At 36.4% G+C, this 15,481-nt stretch overlaps 1 protein-coding gene across 1 annotated transcript in view; it reads right to left on the bottom strand.

The window, feature by feature from the left end:
* ADAMTS20 (ADAM metallopeptidase with thrombospondin type 1 motif 20) overlaps window positions 1-15,481 on the bottom strand; it is a 90,811-nt gene that overhangs the window by 13,125 nt on the left and 62,205 nt on the right. The window contains exons 27-28 of the mRNA XM_062020444.1: window positions 15,064-15,225; window positions 13,415-13,591 (exon numbers count right to left, since the gene is read on the bottom strand). Of these exons, the coding sequence (XP_061876428.1) occupies window positions 13,415-13,591; window positions 15,064-15,225 (339 nt within the window). The remainder of the gene's footprint in view (window positions 1-13,414; window positions 13,592-15,063; window positions 15,226-15,481) is intronic.

Raw genomic sequence — 15,481 nt, 5'->3', positions numbered from 1 at the left:
CATGGGCTTCTGGATACTGAAAAGGAAAGCAAGTAACAGTTTCTCTTTGTACTCAGATATACAGGGACTTAAAACATAAAAGATTGTGACTAAACGTAGTACTGTAACTGTACTGGTTTTGGCTGGGCTAGAGTTAATTTTCTTCGTAGTAGCTAGTATGGGGCAAGATTTTGGATTTGTGACTAAATCAGTGTTGATAACATGTGCGTATGTTAGTTATTTTTGAGCAGTGCTAACACAGCATCAAGGCTTCTTTTGCTTCTCATGTCGCCTCACCAGTGAGAAGTCTGGAGGTTTGGAGTAGTTGCAGTCGCCACAGCTGACCCCAACTGGCCAAACTGATATCCCAGACCACATCACATTGCATTCAGCACCAAAAGCTATGGGGAAGAAGGAGGAAGGGCTAGGTGAGGGAGGCATTTGGAGTGACGGCGTTTGTCTTCCCAAGTAACTGCTACCTGTGATGGAACCCTGCTGCCCTGGAGATGAACACCTGAACACCTGTCTGCCCGTGGGAGGCTGTGTGTGTGACTTTTGCTTTACCTATTAAAATGACTTTATCTTAACCCAAGAGGTTTTTCATTTTATCTTTCCAATTCTTCTATCTAAGCAGGGGGTTTTAGTGAGTGAGCAGCTTTGTGGGGCTTAACTGCCTACTGGGGTTAGTCCACAACAGTAGCACTGGAAAAGGATAAAACATGTTGCAAATGTTAAAAGGTATTTTGATTTTTTTCTTTTTTTTTGTGTCAGGCACTTCTGTGACTGGACAAGAAAATATATTTTTTTTAAAATGACAAATTTATATAGTGGGTCAGAATAACTAAAAACCTACAAGGTTAAACACAGTAGTTGCTTGTGTTGTCTGACTAACTGCATTTTTATGATCTCTGGTTGGCCCAAAATTCTGTTTGGGCTCTTTTAAAACTATGGTAGAAGCAGACTGGGATCACTACTGCACAAGACACTAATAAAATATTACTTGAGAGTTACTTTGACTTTTTATTTGTCCTATTAGGACTAGTACTTTTTATGCCTGCCTCCTCTCTGTTAGCTGCATCTCTCCAGAGGTCCTCATGATGCTCGAGCCTAAAATAGGCTTTCAGCTAAAATTATTCAAATAGTTGTTCTTTCCTTTAAGTGCACAAATTGCCATCAAGATGCAACACAGACTCTGTAATTTGATTCAGTCAGTAATTCTTCACTAAAACAAGTACAAATGCTCATGCCATTAACTCAAACACTCAGAAAGGACCATGGTTAAAAAAGACCAGATACTCCACTACTCCTGAGAGAGTGGATTGAACTGAGAGGTATGTGTATGATTTACCGTTACATCTAAGTTACACCTATGTTAACTACAAAAGTTACACTGAAGATAATTTTAAGTCACTTCATGGAGTTCAGTGCTATATCACATTCTTCCGGTGTTCAGAAAATGTCTTGATTTGATTAAGTCCTCCTTGCAGCTGCAGTCTGTATGTCTGCTTTGCCACGTTTCTAAACATGCTTTTGCAGCTATAGCAACAGATGGGAAGAAGGCTAGAGTAAGAAAGATTCAAAGACTTCAATCCATCATACTGCTCATTTTGGATCAGCTATACCTGTACCATTCTTGACAGCAGTCTGTCAGTCATCTTCAATTATATGGATGCTAGAGCCTCTTTTGTGTGCATTTTTCCACTGTATAACCATCCTCATAGTTAGAAAAAGTATCTTAAGACATAATGACAATCTTTCTTATTGTTAAAATAGATTTTTCCTAGCAGATTCAGAAACACTCACCTCTTTATAATCACTGACTATGTGTTGGAAGAACACCTCATCCAGTATATTCATCTACAGAGTTGGTCTTGAAAATCGCAGGTACCCCAGCCTTTCCTTATTTGTCACTTTATTTAAGTCTCTTACATGTTGCCATCCTTTGAGCACTCCAACTGCCTGCACATTTTTTACAAGGAGGTATCCAAGACTGTTTGTTGGGTATCAAGTGAAGCCCTAGAGTTATAGTATTTTATATAATATATAGAAATATTTTGTCCAGTGCAGCTGGCAGTAGCCTTAATGGAGACCTCTCAGTGAAACCTGGATGGCAGATGAATAATCACACTCCTTGCAGCAGTGGGAAAACAAAAACCAGAACTCCTGAAATTCCCCTCAATGGTCATCCACAGAATTTCATCCATTCATTCTAGTTCAGATTTTTGATAAGTGTTTTAATTTGGCCCATCTCTCTGACTTCTCAAAGCACTACCCATTACCTCGAGCTCAGCACAAATAAAACAGATGATCGGGCCCTTCTTTGAAATCCCTGTCCTGTCTTTCCCCCTCACAATAATACCACTCTTCTGCCCATCACTGCCTAAAGCCTGGCATCCTTTTTGATGCCAACTACGCAGCATTTGAAAAACAGGTTGTTACCATGCTCAGCTCACCACCTACTGTGATATTCTGCCAGGCTTCACTGTGTCATGCATTCCCAACCCATCTACACACAGCTCACAAGAAGACAGTAAGCTTTTCCTGTCAGCAATCTTTGTTTTACCTAGACAATACACAAAGCACAATTAAACCTTCATCTGAGCTTTTAGCTGCTACACTAATACCAGGAGCACAGAACTGCTCAAACAGCTGCAATGTTACGTTAGCAATTGTAGGATTTGACTTTTACGCTACCTTTACCTTTAGATCCTGGTGGATATTCAGTTGAATATAATTCAATAATAATTCAGTGCCCAAAGAACTGTATTTCACAGGTGCTACTTCAGGTGTCCTCATGAACAACAAGCCTTGTGGGAACTGAAGATATTTTGCATTTCTGTTCTTGCCTGCTTGATATTTTCTAAACTTTGAAAATAATAATGACAATTTCATGAGTTGATGAAATTGTTAATGAATTGTTGATGATGGGTTGTGTTTGTTTTAATCAGGATGTCTTTATTTTTAAAAATACATAGATATATCCTCTTATTGCAGTTTTACCTTCCTATTATCTCCTTCATCTGTAATGACATATCACACTTGGTATCTCATTTAACACTTCCTTTATTGGTTCCGTTTCACCTCTCAATTACAGTAAGTTTTGCATTGTACCGTTATTCTTCCTGCCTTACTGTTCTCGATTTGAATCCATGGCATCTGGTTACCACTTGAGAATTGGAAAACAATCAGAAAAACAACAGGTATTTTTGCCTCTTTTCAACAGCCATTTGGCAGGGTCTGCTATGTCATGTGCAGGTCTTAAGTGTCACTTAACGGTCTGCGCGTACCTCTCCTAAGAACTTCAGCAGCAGCTCTCACTCAAGTGACATTACATCACTGTATTCAATGACAGCGATATATGAAAATAATGAGAAGTATGACCAGCTTATTCATTGCTGGGAGGGAGGGAACAGGTAAACTACATTGCTCAGACAGCATTCCTGCAACAACATATCTGGTACGTGTACCTAAATTCTATCACCTTTCAGTTGAATGATATATACAACAAATAGATGGCTGAGGCAAATTACAGTTAAAAATCCAGGAACAGTCGTAAATAAAAAGAAACCCAAAACACCTCCCCCACCCTCAACAGACAACTCTGCCTTACCTTTGCTTCTAATATGAGTAGCAAACAGGAGCTAGACCCTCACTAGTCTTTCTGAAAATCTGAAAATCTTAACCTACAAGTATAAATTTGTGTCAAATTAACATAACAGAACACCAATTCTGCTCTTTGCCTTTGATATGTCCTAAAAAGTACCTTTTACCATTGCAGCACTGCAGACATCAAATTGCAGACTTGGCCAGACTTTAGCAAGTCTCTTCTTTATTCCCAGTCACACCACACTAAAAATACTTTTAAGCAATAGCATGAAGGCAGCAGCACTGGAGACAATGAGTGAAGTGAAAGCATCAAGAAAGAGGGGCAGCAGAAATGGAGACAGACCGCAGGGAAAATCAGAGTAAGCAAAAGAAATGCAGGTGTTTAGGGGTTTTTTTGCCTGCTTCCAATAAATGAATAAATTTCTGGATGCATTTGCTCAACACAGAACAACAGATGTATCTGTGTCTATCCAGCAGTTGTGTTCACAAACCTCATTGAAAACCGAACAGCAACCCAAAGTGAATTCATTTTTGCTTCCAACTATCAGATGCATTTTAACAGACTGACTCAACAGTGAGGATAGCCTGCTGCCACTTGCGAGGCTTGGGAAAACTGAACAAATGCATGGCAATGATTCTCACTGAAAAGTAACGTTTGCCCCTTGAGAATGACATTTTATCTACAAGTTTTTACAACAAAATTGGGACCATGTTTTTAACATGATGGAAGATCATTGGTGTGGAAGCCATATTTACACAATAAAAGGAGTTGCACAAAAGAAGTGCATTTATTTATATTCTTTTCACAATTTCAAACTTTGAGTTATGGATTCTTTTTTGTCTTAAGAGAGAAAGTCCCTTCAATTAACCAATTAAAAAAGTAAATAGAGATTATGCAGTCTTACAATGGTAAACCAATTAGTTTTAGCCAAGTTTGCAAAAAGCTAAACACAAGAAGGAGAAACAATGGATCCTAGCAACTCTAATAGCTAAATTAGAAAAACAGCATCTCAAAACTTAAAGGAAATATTCAATACATGAACTCTGTGTGTCTGTCTGCTCTATAAAAACTATCACTTCACCTTTTAAATTTGATTAAAAACTAAGGTTTTGTATTTCAACTTTAAAGAAAAGTGGAAATAAAAAGCAATATCTACTGGAACAATGCAGCATTCGCAGAAATTTTTGAAACTTTTTACAAGCACACAAAAACATGACTCTTTGTGACATAACTAAATATCAGCTAAAGTATTAAGAAAAAGCAATACAAATTCTTTCAAATGTTAAATGGGAACACAAATAAGTTTAAAATTTAGATAATAAGAAATATGACATTTTACCTACCTTCATACGTTGAATTCCAGTTTCTTTTCAACCTAAGCCACACTTCTATATATTTTCAACTTATAGATCAATCTTTCCAACATTACAGTCACATGTGTAAGTGTGAGCATGCATGCAAGCTTCTGAAGGACTGATCCAGTGGGAAAGCTACATGCTTGATCCTGCTCTCACTGAGTGAAGAGGCCAAGGACAGAAGCATGCTAGAACATAGGCTGATAAGCACAGCAGTCTCTTTCAGCGAAGTCACCAGTCTCCCTTAGTTACTGGTTTTCAAATTAAGGATCAGAAATATAGAGAGAACTACAAAACATTTTGTTCATTTCCTAACCTATGCCACGTAGTAAAAATATCTGTATATTGTATATTCATGGTTAGCAGGTGCTAACACTTTCATATGTGTTTAATAACTTAAATTTGTGTCTCAAAACCATTTGGAACCAACTAGTTGTGACTCAAACTGCCACATATATACTGGCAGTTTAGAATGATTTTCACACAGATTCGACCACCCAGAATCCTTCAACTTTTCTGAAAGTTCTAACTATGCAAAAAAGAAAAAATTCATCACTGTCTTCACATTCCTTTCATTAAATGGCTATATGCATTTAGAAATGGCATTAAGGAGCATCTCTGTTTTTCCCCTTTCATTATATTCTTGTTTTGGGGTTTTAGTGGTTTTTTGTTGGTTGGTTGGTTTGGTATTTCTTCTTTTACTACGTTGCCTTCTTACTTGTCAAACTTTCTACATGGTGGGTCTGAAAGTCCTGCAAACCTCTTTAAGCAAAAGTGTTTAAGGAATGTAAAAAAAAACGCTTTGTCTTTGAGATTAAGCATTATGTTATGATTCTCAGTTTTCTATGTCTGTTGTCACTGAATAACTGGGAGCAGGACTGGGCCATAACATTATAGCTCCAGTAAAAAGTTCAACAGCTAGTACCTTTCAGATTTATCATGAAAGATTATTGATGACAGAGACAGCTACTGACTCCAGCCCAGTTGTCCAACGGCATTAATTTCTGCTTTTATTAGAAGTAATGTTTTGTTTTGTTTCTTCCGTTCACGTGTAAGAGCTTCCACCATGAAACCAATGTCACTAGTAGAGATTACTCAATGGTAAAAACCCTCACTTTCATCAAAAGTGGTTAGTTCTCACCACCAAACCACCTCCTTTTTTTAATTGTAAGAACTTTAAACATTAGCATTCCTTAATAAAGGACACATTAAGTACAAACACAAAGCGACACAACATGCATAAAACAGAAGGGTTAAAATGCAACTGTATTTCACAGACACGAGTCACAGTCATTGAATTAAATTATCACACATACATTATAACTTATTTATTATTTCAAGCTATACAGGCAACATAGCACCAAAATGGAGAAATTTCCTCTAAACTTAATGAACAGTACACAAAGATTTTCAGTTTCGGAAACAAGTATTTTCTTACATTTTTTATCAGAATTACCCTAAATGAATTCCACTATCCCAAGTCTGGTTTATGATGTTATTTGGGTAGCGACTCAAAAAAGTTCTCTCTGAAAAGGCATGTTACCTTTCCAAAGTTTAAAAAAAAATCAATAGCATATGCTAACATTAAGATTTCAGCCAGTGGGACATTAAATAAATGTACTGTATTGATAATGAGGTATTCTGAAGTTCGACATTAGGCAGCAGCAGAAGTAGAGGTACAAGACTGAAGCTGGTTTTGAAAACCAAGTTCACTGATTCTGCATTCCCTTTTAATATAAAAGATTATCTTTAAAGATATAAATACTTTTTACACATTAGAAAAAGTGAATGAAGGCACTTATACATAGCAAGATTTTTTGCATTAAAATGAAAACAAATAAATATTTACTTATGCAGGTTTAGGCTGCTTCTGCTCCTGCAGAAGTCAATGGGATGCCTGGCAGAAACAACACTGGAAGGGGACTAGGATATCAATTCTTAAAAGATCATTATATTCATTAAATCAATATACTCATTAAAAATAATCATAGATTTCTTCCACTAGTGCAAAGACAGAATTACACTGAAATTATCCCAGAGCAACTGAAAAAAACCCCGAAGAACTAAAAAAATGGGCACTTTAAAGAACATTACATTGTGTGTCTGAAGGGCAGTAAGTAATAGCAGCAAGATATTTGTGCCACTTAAAGGAAGACGAGCTGATCCACTCTTTTTACAGTAATCACAAGTAATACTTATGAAAATCCTAAGAGTGAGGAAAAGAAAAAAAAAAAAATCTTTATTTTAGCAACATTTCAGACAACCTTGGCCACAGAAACAACTCAGCACAATCAGATTCAGATTGTTCCCAAAGAGCTCAAAAAAACCAACATTCGTATACTGGAGGTTTGTGGGACTTCTTTTTTGATATAACTTGAACAGGTAGAGAAACATTTGTCTCTAATACTTTATTTCTTAATTAACAGCAAAGTCTAATTGACTTGACTGGCTTTACTGTCAGTGTTTTATTCTGTAAATAGTGTTAGAACAGTGCAAAACACTCCACACAAGAACTAATCTTGGGAAAGTTGTCTGTCTGCTTTTAATATAAGGTCTCTTTAATTACAGCAAGGATCTTAAAAAAATGTTAAAGTAATTAAGAAAAGAATTCTACAGTTATTATCTAACTTCACAACTGGTATATGGTAAAATTTTGTGACAAACTCTTCATAAGTCTTAAACTTGAAAGGAACTGGATGTATTGTAACTGAACTCAAAATATAAATGTGAAGTCAAAGAGCATGAAGCCCAACATGTTAAGAAAAAAGTAAGAAAACAAAGTACTAATGACTGTAATGCTCACTCACACTAGAGAGTACAAATCCTCTTCTACTAGTATTCAAACAAAATTCCACATGTAGATGTTTGCAAGAAAATCTAACAGAAAACAGAAGCTTCACGATGGCCCTTAACTTCGCTATGCTCTGAACCTTAACTGTAGCGCTTAGCAACACAATTGAACAATAACTTTAGTGAAACTGTTTACACTCTAGAATATCTCAAGAAGACTCACTGATATAAAACAGAATGGTACAGAGCAAAGGCATAACTGTTCACTTTTGTGGCAATACTTGTTACCTTCAAGTTACAGTAGCTTCCTGTGCTGCATTTTCTCAGATAAGACATGCACACAGTAAGCACTTATTGTGCTTAATTAAGTACCTGGTTTTAAATGTGCCATGAGGATTTACTGATAACAGACTACCACCAACAACCTCAGGTAACCCTGAGTTACAATCTGGGTTCAGTAATCCAAGGATGAGAAGTAAACTTATGTTTCAAGTCATGACACACCTGCTTAAAATGTGTCTGATAAAATGTAGGTGGCTAATACATACTTGCACAAGAAGAAAAACTCTAAGGAAAAGGTACCATCAGCTGGTAACCTCAACTGCTATCAGCAACTCTCTAGACAGAAACTTTGCTGCTGGTGTACCTGGTTCTCCAAGGGTTTTGGTAAACACTGGAAAAATACGTGGAACCAAAAATAAAATCAAACTCCTAATTTGTCAAAACTCTTGTAATCTAAAGATGTGAGGAAGGTATTGGCTTCTAGATATGAAACAATCTATTTTATTCCTCTAGTGTAACTTTTCCTCACATGACATAAAACCTTTAAGAAAATATATAAAATGGAAGGTACACTGCACAGTGAAAGCATATATGTATTAGGAATTTGTGAACTCTTGTTTTGAATTGCTAAAAATATTTGTCATGGTTTAGCCAGGAGCAGCTTTTGCTTGGTAACGGGGGGGGGTTGCAGTGAAGACCCGGTAAAGAGTTTCTGGACTCTCCCCGAAGCTCCTGGGTTCAGACCCACCTCCGGCCCAGCTGGGCCAATCTGGCACCTCTGTGATCACTATTTAGGAGACGGGAATTTGAAGTGCTGGTAGGAGGTGTAAGAGTGATACAAGATGGAGGCAATCATGCAGACCCCACAGTCAGAGAAGGAGGAAGGAAGGAGGAGCACCAGATCAGAGACCTGACTACAAGCTGTGGTGAGAATGCAGCTGTAACCCTGCAACCCATGCAGGGCCATGGCAGGACTGAGAGCCACCAGCAGCTCCGTGTGAGTGCACCCAGACTCGTGAGAGACTGTGTGGGGAGACGGCCATGGCTCAGGCCGTGCTGGAGAGCCTTTGCGCCACAGAGCAGACCCACACAAGAGGCAGAGAGGAGCTGTAGTTTTTGGAATAAATGCACGTCGGAGCAGCCCGTGCAGGGCTGCCGTGTGTGAGGTACCCCATGGATTTGCAGGGAGGACTGGTGTGGAGTCCACCTGCCCTGAGGAGAGTCAAATGGCAGAAGCTGTCAGGAAAAGACTGACTGAAACCCCCACTCCCTGTCCCCCTGGGCCGTTCGTGGGGGGAGGAGGTAAAAACACGGGGATCAGGGCTCTGAGCCTGGGAAGAGGGGAGGAGTGGGGAGAAGGTGGAATTAAAGGGCTGGCCAGACTCTTCATTGTTGTACCACTCTGTGTTGTTTTATTCTGGTTATGTTTTGGGGTTTTAAGGTTATGTCTTAGTTGGTATTGCATTAAATTATTTTCTGTTTCCTTCCCCCAAGCCGAGTAGCCTGCTCTGTTTTGTCCTAAACCTTAAGCGGCAATTAAGCTCTCCCTGCCCCTTGGCAATCCTCAGGTCTTCAGTACATGAGGCTAATCCTGGTCTTTTGTTCCACTATGGTCCTGAACCACAACAACATTACTTTCTTCTCTAGTATAGCTATTTTATATTGGTGCTATACATTAAAGCTTTGCAAGATTGTACATGCATCTGCACTATCTATCTGAAGATTTTTTGTATCTAAACATAACCATTGATCTAATTAACAGTTGACTCAATTACATTCCCTCGTAAGTTTTTGTCAGCTAACAGATGATCATATGGCTAAGAATACTAAAGCATATGGATATGGGAAATGTTATTCAATGGAAAAAAAGCTGAGCATTGAAAATAACAAACCAGCATTCTTGAACTCAATTAAGACAGATTATTCTTCTACTCTTCTTCTAGCACTAATTTGTTAAATCTAGTCATTGCTGTTCAGTTTTCAAACCTTATGGTATCTTTGTAAATTTGTAACACTGTCTCTTTTCATTCTTTAAGTAAGAGACAACTTCTTGTCATTAGTGTTAGAAAACCTGAATCTCTCTTAAGGAAAATTAATACAATAAGCCCAAAGTCTTACTGCATGGACTAAACACAAAAACCCAATAGTGCAACTGTCGAAAGAAGGGATATAATCAAAATCTGTACTAGAACTAAGTACTCTTAGCCATATGTCAGAATGCTATGGAATTTCTGTTGACGTTATATAATGTGACATATGGTTTCTATACTTTTTAGCTTGTAATTTATTCATTCATTCATGAAGTTTTGGATCATTGCCCCAACTCCTTCACCAGTGAAACTTGAATAGTCTAAAAGAAAAATATCCAAGATATATGGGCCAAATTTACTAGTGGTGTAACTTCACTAAAATAAGAAGCTATATTTATCTCAAGTATTATTTAACTTATAAATACATTATAAATATGTATATATCAAAATATATACGTCTGTATTGTAATTTTTGTATACCAAAAAAGAGGCAGCATACTTAGATACATGCCAACTAGGCAATGAAATCTTGAAACCAAATGTTTCAAATTTTGAAACACTTGAGTTTAGGAACTTCTGTGTAATATTTATTCAAACTCTTTTATTTCATCAAGAATTAACACTGATATTCTTTGAAAACAAGGCAGAGTCCCTCAAGATGCACTGACTGGGCATAAAGCCACTCTTTTTCCTTTGGGCTTTGATAAGAAGGCAGAAAACACAAAAAGATGAGCAGGATTCAGTTCTTATTCAAGAAAATTCCCTTTAGAAACTAAGAGGGCAGAAGCTACATTTTAAAGAGGTCATTGTCTGAGTCTATCAATGACAACTAATAAACCAGAGCAATCCTTCTACATGGCAGATCATGCTCCTGACTCAGGGCTTAGTCTAAGATGAATTTGTTTTGGCTAATTTGACTTTTTCTACATTTACTTCTGCTACAATCTAAAATCCTAGTGGCAACTATATGGCTATATAAAAGCTGGAATTATCCATGTGCAAGACTTTTACTTCAGACATAGTTCAGACAAAGCTACATCAGAATGAGGAAAAGGTCTTTTAAGCAGTTTTGATACTAATTTCTGAATTGTACAAGCCAGAGACAGGGCCAATATTCAAAGAGGTCAAGGAGTTGTTCTAGGTAAACAATTGAAAAGAAATTCCCTTCCTACTTGCCCTTTCCACGTATTACGTTTATGTCATGGCATTTCAGTTTCTACTTAAGTTTTGACATTGAAATCTCTCTACTAGATAGTGTTTTATCAGGTTCTTTCTGTCTTCACAGAGAAAGGAATAAGTGTAAATGTGACACATTTGATGACTCCAGTCTCCAGAGCGTGCCCAGGCATTAACAGTCCCCTATATCAGAGCATACTGTATGCCAGAAAGGCATAAGATAGGCAGAGCCGTGACTACTTACTGAACTATCATATCACTAGTCCGTCACTCATAGATGAAAGCTAAATAAACCCATTTGTGGTAGGCTACAACAATGTTTTGGTGACTAAAGCTTTTCTTGCTCTTTCATAATAGTTGTCCTCAATGAATAAATTTTGCAACAAAAATTAACTGCAGTTCATATGCTGGCAGCATTCCAACTAGCAAAATTACTAAAAAGTGACAGCATCTTTAATGTGAGCCTGTTTTTACTTTCTGAATCTTCTATGCTTGTTTCTACACGCCACCATGTGACAGTGTGATGAAATGAAAACTATCACTGAATAAGCATGGAGTCTTGCAACCATATAACAGAGGCCACAAACTCTCTGACAACTAGATTCCATTCTAAACTTATTTTTTGAAAGATTAAAATGTTTTTTTATGTCAGTTGAGATATAAACCAATATTAAAATCTTTGCAAAACTAAGCCATATGTAACACCTGCAAGACATAATAAATTACAGATAAACTATTAAATACAGGACAAACTGCATCACTCAGAATAAACAGGCTACGGATAATTATTTAAAAGGAAAACAAGCACTGAGTTCAAAGGCAACTATGTGCTGCATGCCCTGTTTGTCTTCTCAGCACCTGAAGTACATTCATTAAATAAGCATCAGCAAGTCATCACTAATAATTTGGCTAATGGCTTAAGAAGATATCCTGGTGTCAAACACAAAACAAAACTCTGTTTTGCACAGTGGAAGAAAGATGAAACTGTGATATCAATTCAAAGTTTCATTTTAAAGTCTATTTGGAATAAATTAAATAGCTTATATAAACACTAATAAATTATTTTAAGTTCAAATTGGAAAATATTTTTTACATGTTTCCATGTTAATTCAAAAAAATCAAATTACAGAATCTTTTTTGCTTTCAAAAAAGGTGTTTTCCTAGTTCATCTCCCACTGATGTTACTGATAGGTTTTTAACTGATTTTGATGGAACCAGAACAGGTTCCAACCTCCTTTGTTTGCCATTATTCTCCTCAGAATTGAGCACAATAATAAATATTGTCAAATTCACAGCTTGGGAAATGTAACGCATTCTATATTGTAGAGCTTGCTCTGATTAATTCAGCATGTTAATAATCGGCTAGTGGCAATTTTAAAGATTAATAGGGATTACTGGAGGCATTTTTACACATTAATAGACAGTGACATGTAGACAATAACATATTATAGTTACATACATAATTATACATAGACAGCTTTAATTAGTCACTGTTTTAAAACCGCAAATATAAACTTTTATACACAAATGTACATGTAATAAGGAGTAAAACATTTGATGACAGAGTGTAATATACATGTGTGTGAGTTACTTTATACTTAATCTGCTATTAGAAAAGTTATGCACTAATAAGTTTGGGTTTTTTACAAATATAAATATTTAGATAAAACTGCAGTATAAATTACAGCATATTCTTTTCAATTCACCATGAGAGTGACGGAGCAGTGGAACAGGCTCCTTCCTTGGAGGTCTTCAAGACCCGCCTGGACACGTTCCTATGCAACCTGATCTAGGTGAACCTGCTTCTGCAGGGGGGTTGGACTAGATGATCTCTAAAGGTCCCTTCCAACCCCTACCATTCTATGATTTAAACACTGATCAAATCATAATCTTTCTAAAGAGAACAAACTATTAGGTATTGCTATTGGCTATGACAATTTCTGGTAATTTTCAATCTATTCCCTACAATGTTTTACAGAGCATTAATACTATTCCCACTGAAATAAAGGGGTGTTTCCCCTTTAATTCAATGGCTGCAAGAATAATTGCCTAATCAAACTAAATAAACTATTTTCCACATGCATCATTATTTCACTGTTATCAAATAAAATAATAACATAATCTTTGAAAGACAAGTGGAAACAGGGTGACAGAAAGAACAAGAAAGCGAAAAATATTAGTGAATGCTATCGTACCGATTTCCACGGTCCCCGATGCCATGAAACATCACCAGGGCAAGAATGCACATTACATTGTGCCATATTAGGTGGCTTGTCTAGAATTTCACAGTTGTGATCACCCAACATTTGGCCAGTAGGAAGCTGACAAATCACCAGTCTTGTCTTTATTCCATCTCCACAAGTTTGAGTACACTGAAAGACAGAATTTTAGATGCAATATTTTTGTTAAGAGAGTCATCACATACCATTAAACTCAAAAGATACAGCAATAATCAATCCATGTTATTATTTACTATGCCTATTTTCATATTCCCTGGACATTCAAATCAAGAACAAGGACTTAAGTCTAAGCTCATATAATGAGAAACTAATTCTCACATCAAAATGTTTATGATAAGCTATGAAAACACAGTGTCAGGAGAATTTTCTACAAATAAGTCTCAGTTACAGAGACTCTATCAAGGAGAAGTAACCATTTCTGAGAATAAATGTGCAGACATATACATATATATATATAGGTCTTTGGTAGGGGAAAAAGATGAAAATTGGCCCTAAATCTAGTCTCCCCTACCAGAAAAAAACTCAGACACTGGGCACACTTCCTCAAAATCTGACTTATACAGACCAAGTGTAAAATACTTGTAAGATGTGTTTTCTCAGTTTCAACCTACCTGTAATTCTAAAATACCAGACAAAACCACTAGTTCTCATCTCTAATGAGCTACTAAAACCAAGTTGATCAAAAGTGAGCATATTCCAAGTGTTTATAACTTTTTACAGTATTTCAGGGGATTCTAAATAAGACAAAAACTGCAGCATCTTATTAATTGGATACCAAGTCTGCAGCTATAGACAGAAAAAGCACAACACTGACCAGCCTTGAGAACTAACTGACTAGAACTGGCCAAAACGAGAGGGGGAAAAAAAAGATAAAAGAAAAAAGCCACTCAAAACAATGTTTTTTTTTCTTTTCAAATCTACACATTGATGTATCAAGAATAAGAAAACAGGAATCACAAGAAGTTAGATTAAAAGGAATGCCAAACTAACCAGCTTTAACTCTTTGTAGTGTTTGAGCAAGAATGTGTGGTCAAGATAGGACACAGCAAGGTGTAGAGAAACCATTCTTTGGCAAATAACATGTAATACTTTATTGAAACATTCTAACCCAAGCACACCTTTTAGATGCATATCTTCATACTTCTAATTTGTAACTACAGTCCAGTAGATACTACTACCTGCAGTTATTCCATGAAATTTGATTTAATAATGTTTCTTTATAGCTTCTTATGTTAATTTTTTTTCTAAGACTACCTATTACACTGAGGTTTTTCTACATATAATTCATATTTTCATAACAGAAAATAATTTTGTATGTCTCAAGATTCAAGATGCTCCTGCAACACCCAGTTACGTGTTGCAAATCCTTAGCCCCACACATTTTTTTTGGATGTAGATTTACACTATTCATATTTGCACTGCAGTTGTGGATTTCACCAAAAAACAAACGTGTTCAAAATCATTCTTTTTAAATTAAAAAAAAAAAATTGTTCAGTTCCATTCACAGTCAAATAATTACTATTTTAACTATTAGTTCTTGGTTTAGTAACTATTTTAGTAACTATGGTAAATAACATTTCCCGTCGAAAACAAAGTGATCTTACTTCTCCCCAGTTCCCATAGTTCCATCGTGGGCAGGGTCCAGAATCACAGTGTCTTGACTCTGGAGGTTTCGTTGCCTCATCACAGTAACTCGCAGTTCTTCCTTCCTCATCTTGACATACTACAACTCGACGGTGGAATCCACCTGCACAGGTACTAGAGCACTACCAAAACATGTAAGCATACATATCACCAACACATAATCAGAAAAATGAAAATTTGTTGGTTAAAACAAATTAAAATTATTGTATTTAATGTTAAAGTTCAAAATTGAAAATTGCAAATAAAAATTACTGCTATGTAGAAGTATTTTTAAGTTGAAATTGCAGAAAAAAAACATTTTAAATTTAATATAATATTATTTTTTAAATAACAGTGCTTCTCTTTTGACCAAATCTGTACTGCAATAGCACTTCTAGA

The sequence above is a fragment of the Colius striatus genome, chromosome 1 (assembly GCF_028858725.1).
Source record: "Colius striatus isolate bColStr4 chromosome 1, bColStr4.1.hap1, whole genome shotgun sequence".
Taxonomy (NCBI): domain Eukaryota; kingdom Metazoa; phylum Chordata; class Aves; order Coliiformes; family Coliidae; genus Colius; species Colius striatus.
This window is presented reverse-complemented; position numbering and strand designations above follow the sequence as displayed.